We start from the raw sequence: 6,493 nt of genomic DNA, 5'->3' as shown, positions 1-6,493 counted from the left end.
GTGTGTGTGTGTGTGTCTTTCTGTTTGTGTGTGTATATCTGCCTGTGTGTGTGTGTGTGTGTGTCTGCTTCCTGTGGGGCTGTGACTCATCAAGAAACAACTTGCTGTTTGAGACTTTTTGAGGCTGGGGGGGGTGGGGTGGGGTTGCTGTCAGAGATCAAACCGTCGTCTCCAGCAGCAGGAAGTCAGACCCAACAGGACTCTACTGTTTCCTCTGGAGCCTTTCAGAATAAAAGGCCTCTGTTACTGTTGTAGTGCTGTGTGGAGGAGGAGGCCCAGGACAGGAAGCTGGGACTGAGTCTTAATGGAGTCTTAATGGAGATTAGGTGGATATGACACATGTCTTTGGTGTTGGAGATCAGGGTTTGATTCCCACTGCCATACATCAGCCAATGTGTCCCTGAGCAGGACCTGTAACCCTAGTGTCTCCAGAGGCGTGGGACCTCTGCCATGTCTCTCAGTTGTAAGTGTCTCTGGATGAAAGCGTCCGCTGAAGGACATGTAATGTAATGTAATAATGAAGGACAGAAATCATACAGCCACCAGCTTCACTCTTTATTATCTGCTGGATAGCTTCTAGTTTCTGGAGATCTTCCACTCTTTCTAACAGGACCCATCAGAGACCAGACCCTGCTGAACCTGTGTGTCCATGAAGAGCCCCCGGTCCACGGAGACACCCCCACTTTAAAAACAAGGACACCTGTAATGGACAGGCCAATTAGAATGGAGGAGAGAAGGAAGAGGGGAAGACAGAAGGACGGCGAGGACCAGATTGAAAGCCGAAGACAGAGGTGAGTTGTTCTGAAACCTCCAACCACTAGGAGTCATGTTGTCTCAATGGGGGGGGTGGTCTTCTTGTAGAGGGTCTCTGTGTTTCCAGACCACTGTAGCCTGTCGCCCAGGTCCACTCTCCACACTCCATCCGGTCCTTCCTGAGACTATGAGAGGGGGCTGGTTTCCTAAGGAGGGGGCTGGTTTCCTCAGGAGGGGGCTGGTTTCCTCAGGAGGGGGGCTGGCTTCCTCAGGAGGGGGGCTGGGTCTCCCTTAGAGATAGGGTGAGAAGCTCAGTCCTCCGAGAGGAGCTCGGAGTAGAGCCGCTGCTCATTCGCGTCAAAAGGAGCCAGTTGAGGTGGTTCGGGCATCTGGTAAGGATGCCTCCTGGGGGGGGCCCTAGGGAGGTGGTCCAGGCACGTCCAGCTGGGAGGAGGCCTCGGGGAAGACCCAGGACTAGATGGAGGGACGTCCAGCTGGGAGGAGGCCTCGGGGAAGACCCAGGACTAGATGGAGTGACGTCCAGCTGGGAGGAGGCCTTGGGGAAGACCCGGGACTAGGTGGAGGGATTATATCTCCAACCAGGCCTGGGAACGCCCCGGGACCCCCCAGTCAGAGCTGGTTGATGTGGCTCGGGAAAGGGAAGTTTGGGGTCCCCTGCTGGAGCTGCTGCCCTCAAGACACGATACCGGATAAGCGGATGAAGAGGGATGGATGGATGGATCATTTATTTAACTAATTAGTGCATGTATAGGACCTGAGCATGTCTCCCCAGTGTAATGTGAGTGTAAATTGTATTATTTCCCCTTGTGGGATTAATACAGTACACATTATTATTATTATTATTATTATTATTATTATTATTATTATTATTATTATTATTATTATTATTATTATTATTATTATTATATCTAATTTCCCCATAGGGGATCAATCAAATATCAAAGTAAAGCACGGAGTGGAGAGAGAGGGTGAGATTGAAAAGACATTTTTTAGATTTTAGAACAATAACTGATTTATTGTCTACACGTGTGACTGTTACGTCATGGCTTCTATCTCGGTTCATTACAGCATCCCTAACAGTTAATTAGACCACTTAACAAAGCCTCGTAACACAACTAGAACCTCACATCCACCTTCTGGTTGTTGTTGAGATATTATAAGCACGTTGACCTGATCCGGGGTCAGACGAGACCGCCAGTCCAGCTGCTCTGAGGGGACGGGCGTTGCCGGGATACGGACGGGTACCTGGGCTCCCCTCGTCCATGTCAGACCGCCTCGTCTCCCCCAGGCTGTTGAATAGCCCCCCCACCATCTAAATGGTCCCACGCCACACTTCCCTCGCCGTGATCCCTTTATGATCACTTTTTTTTTTGTAACGGAGTACGGCGACAGATGTTTTCCCCCGGGTTGTAAAATGTCTAATTTCTGCCACACAAGAACAAGACTCACACAAGCATTCTGCATTAGTTTAATCAACAGGACATTAACGTGGTCGACGAGATTCTTAATGATCAGTTATCAATGGTTGGTTAAGCAGGCCCGTCCCTACTGATGAACCAGATCTCCTTGTTGTCCCATCCAGGAACGCTGTGAGGACTAGCCAGACCTTCCTCTGCAGAGCTGTGGAGGAGGAAGGTCTGACTATAAGAGACTACTGAACATTACCCTCATTACATGTGTTTTTCTATCAGGACCCGTCAGAGACCAGACCAACCTGATCCTGATCCTGAACCCAGCTGTGTGTCCTTTAAGAGCGACCAGTCAAAGGATGACTGGATGGACTTTAAAGGAGATCAACCCTCTGCTGGAAAGAGGTCAGCTGTTAATAATATTATAATATTGCTGAGTCATGCTTTAACTTTTATGTCTCCAGAGAAGTTTTTGGAGTTTGTTCTCAGCATCTTTCTTCTTCACATATATTTATATTTTCATATATATATATATATATATATATACATAAAGCTGTCCAGTAAGACCGGTCTTCACCTGTAAATCTCAGGTTAATATTGGACCTGGTCTGGACCAATAGGATCTGGTGTTGTATCCCCATTAAAAAGCATTTTAAATCTCCCATGGCCATCGGCTAGGCTACAAAATTCTTCCCAAATGTTCTTCTCCAACTGGGAATACCGGGAAGGTGGTTCTCATGCGCATGCCTCAAAGTGCTTCTTCCAGGGTAATACCATGTGCACCCAACTCTTCCCCCTCTGGAGAAAGTGGCTTCATCAAAAGATCGCCCCCCCCCTCCCCCCATGCCAATTGGTCAAAACGCAAAATTCTTCCCAAGTGTTGGATGTGGGTTTCCCAGTTTGATGTCAGACAAGAAGTCAATGAGAGGAAGCAAATAAAAGGCAAACAGCCTCCAACATTATCCTCAGTCCAGGTCAGCAGTTCTCCTCAAATACAGACAGGCCATCTAACCCCTGCCCCCACCCCTTCCTGCTCGGCTGATGGTTTGCCTTCAGGACCACCATGCTGGAGCCCTTGTTGACTTCTAAGTTCTTTCTGTACATTCACAGTACGGTCAGCAGTACCACCAACTCTTTACTGTCAGGAGAAACCATCTGATTCTATGTTGTAATAACACTTTAAGTCACAGGACCTTTACCTTGTGTGTGTCTCTGTGTGGACAGACATGATGGCAGCTAATTCTTCCTGATTCCTCCACAGAGTGGACCAGGAGAGCTCAGAGGGTCCCAGTGGTCAGCCTGCCCAGCAGCATCAAACACAACTGGACTCCATCTTTATGGTCTGTACATGTACACCAACTACTTTTACATCTATTCTGTTCCCAATCATCTCCATGCTGCCCTGTTCAGACCAGAGGGTCCTCAGTCTGTCCATCATGGATCTGGTCTGCTTCCATGATTTCAGTCTGATTGTCATTCATATAATCTTCTGTTCCAGCTGCTGGAGGAGGACATCGTCACTTATGTGAAGAACGAGCTGAAGAAGATCCAGAAGCTTCTGACACCAGATTACCCAGAATGCCCAGAGAGTCAGAGGGAGGGTGAGGATGAAGATCAGAGGAGGAGCAGAGAGGCGTTTCTGAAGATCACACTGCACTTCCTGAGGAGAATGAAGCAGGACGAGCTGGCTGACCGTCTGCAGAGCAGTAAGAGGATTCCTCTAAAGATTTAACTTGCTGGACTAATGGGACGTTTACTAATGTCTCCAGAGAAGGGTCAGAGTATGTTCCTGTTTCTTTATAAATCACCTACTGATCTTCTTTGTTCTGTATTCATTCAGGAAGTCCAGCAGGAGTTTGTAAGCGTAAACTCAAATCTAAGCTAGACAGGAAGTTCCAGCGTGTGTTTGAGGGGATTGCTAAAGCAGGAAACCAAACCGTTCTGAATCAGATGTTCACAGAGATCTACCTCATGAAGGGAGGGGCTGCAGGGGTCAATGAAGAACATGAGGTCAGACAGATTGAAACAGCATCCAGGAAACCAGACAGACCAGAAACAATAATAAGACAAGAAGACATCTTTAAAACCCCACCTGGAAGAGATGAACCAATCAGAGGAGTGATGACAACGGGAGTGGCTGGCATCGGGAAAACAGTCCTAACACAGAAGTTCACTCTGGACTGGGCTGAAGGCAAAGCCAACCAGGACATCCAGTTCACATTCCCATTCACCTTCAGAGAGCTGAATGTGCTGAAAGAGAAGAAGTTCAGCTTGGTGGAACTTGTTGATTACTTCTTTAGTGAAACCAAAGAAGCAGGAATCTGCAGGTTTGAAGAGTTCCCGGTGGTCTTCATCTTTGACGGTCTGGATGAGTGTCGACTTCCTCTGGACTTCCTCAATACTAAAATCCTGACTGATGTTACAAAGTCCACCTCAGTGGATGTGCTGCTGACAAACCTCATCAGGGGAAATCTGGTTCCCTCTGCTCGCCTCTGGATAACCACACGACCTGCTGCAGCCAATCAGATCCCTCCAGGGTGTGTTGACATGGTGACAGAGGTGAGAGGGTTCACTGACGCCCAGAAGGAGGAGTACTTCAGGAAGAGATTCAGAGATGAGGAGCAGGCCAGCAGAATCATCTCCCACATCAAGAGATCACGAAGCCTCCAAATCATGTGTCACATCCCAGTCTTCTGCTGGATCACTGCTACAGTTCTGGAGGATGTGTTGAAGACCAGAGAGGGAGGAGAGCTGCCCAAGACCCTGACTGAGATGTACATCCACTTCCTGGTGGTTCAGTCCAAAGTGAAGAACATCAAGTATGATGGAGGAGCTGAGACAGATCCAACCTGGAGTCCAGAGAGCAAGAAGATGATGGAGTCTCTGGGAAAACTGGCTTTTGAGCAGCTGCAGAAAGGCAACCTGATCTTCTATGAATCAGACCTGACAGAGTGTGGCATCGATATCAGAGCAGCCTCAGTGGTCTCAGGAGTGTTCACACAGATCTTTAAAGAGGAGAGAGGACTGTACCAGGACAAGGTGTTCAGCTTCGTTCATCTGAGTGTTCAGGAGTTTCTGGCTGCTCTTCATGTCCATCTGACCTTCACCAACTCTGGAGTCAACCTGCTGGCAGACAAACAAACATCATCAACACAGTTCTACCAGAGTGCTGTAGACAAGGCCTTACAGAGTCCAAATGGACACCTGGACTTGTTCCTCCGCTTCCTCCTGGGTCTTTCTCTGCAGATCAATCAGCATCTCCTACGAGGTCTGATGACACAGACAGGAAGTAGATCAGAGACCAATAAGGAAACAGTAGAGTACATCAAGAAGAAGATCAGTGAGAATCTGTCTTCAGAGAGAAGCATCAACCTGTTCCACTGTCTGAATGAACTGAATGATCGTTCTCTATTGGAGCAGATCCAACAGTCCCTGAGTTCAGGACGTCTCTCCACAGATAAACCGTCTCCTGCTCAGTGGTCAGCTCTGGTCTTCATCTTACTGTCATCTGAAGAAGATCTGGACGTGTTTGACCTGAAGAAATACTCTGCTTCAGAGGAGGATCTTCTGAGGCTGCTGCCAGTGGTCAAAGCCTCCAAAAAAGCTCTGTACGTGGGATTTATTCATCAATAAATACTCTGCTATCTTTTAATAACAGGAGTTAATAATAAATAACTTCCTGTTGTCTCTCCAGGCTGAGTGGCTGTAACCTGTCAGAGAGAAGCTGTGAAGCTCTGTCCTCAGTTCTCAGCTCCCAGTCCTCTAGTCTGAGAGAGCTGGACCTGAGTAACAACAACCTGCAGGATTCAGGAGGGAAGCTGATCTCTGATGGACTGAAGAGTCCACACTGCACACTGGAGACTCTCAGGTCAGACCAGCAACAATAATCTTTGGAAACAGAATTGAAAGATACTTAATGAAATATTCAAGAATAATTAATGTTTCCAAAGTATTTCATTCTGATTTAGAATCACTTCATAAAGAATGAAATATGAACTGTGGCTGACATCCAGAAATAATTCATATTTTAATATTATCAGACTTGATTACTGGACGTTTGTTTATTCCTGATTATACAACAAGTAAATCCAACCAGACAATCTGATTGGTCAACAAGACATTTTGAACATACTCAAATCAGCATCAGCTGTTTGGACCACATCAGCTGTTTGATCACATCAGCTGTTTGACCACATCAGCTGTTCCACTGACACGTCAATAATGACGTTTGTGGACATATATTATCTAAATCTATAGAAGTTAAATCTATCAATGAAACTTTGTCTTGTCCAGTAGATATTTTAGTTATA

At 46.9% G+C, this 6,493-nt stretch overlaps 1 protein-coding gene across 1 annotated transcript; it reads left to right on the top strand.

The window, feature by feature from the left end:
- Window positions 1–603: 603 nt before the first annotated feature.
- Window positions 604–5,971, top strand: LOC117939929 (protein NLRC3-like; the record flags this gene model as incomplete). The annotated part of the gene is made up of 6 exons (XM_034865330.1): window positions 604–791; window positions 2,466–2,588; window positions 3,445–3,523; window positions 3,682–3,889; window positions 4,024–5,791; window positions 5,878–5,971. Coding segments are annotated over exons 1-6 (2,358 nt in total), but the record flags the coding sequence as incomplete, so codon positions are not given.
- Window positions 5,972–6,493: the final 522 nt, after the last annotated feature.

The sequence above is a fragment of the Etheostoma cragini genome, unplaced genomic scaffold (genome assembly GCF_013103735.1).
Source record: "Etheostoma cragini isolate CJK2018 unplaced genomic scaffold, CSU_Ecrag_1.0 ScbMSFa_1469, whole genome shotgun sequence".
Taxonomy (NCBI): domain Eukaryota; kingdom Metazoa; phylum Chordata; class Actinopteri; order Perciformes; family Percidae; genus Etheostoma; species Etheostoma cragini.
This window is presented reverse-complemented; position numbering and strand designations above follow the sequence as displayed.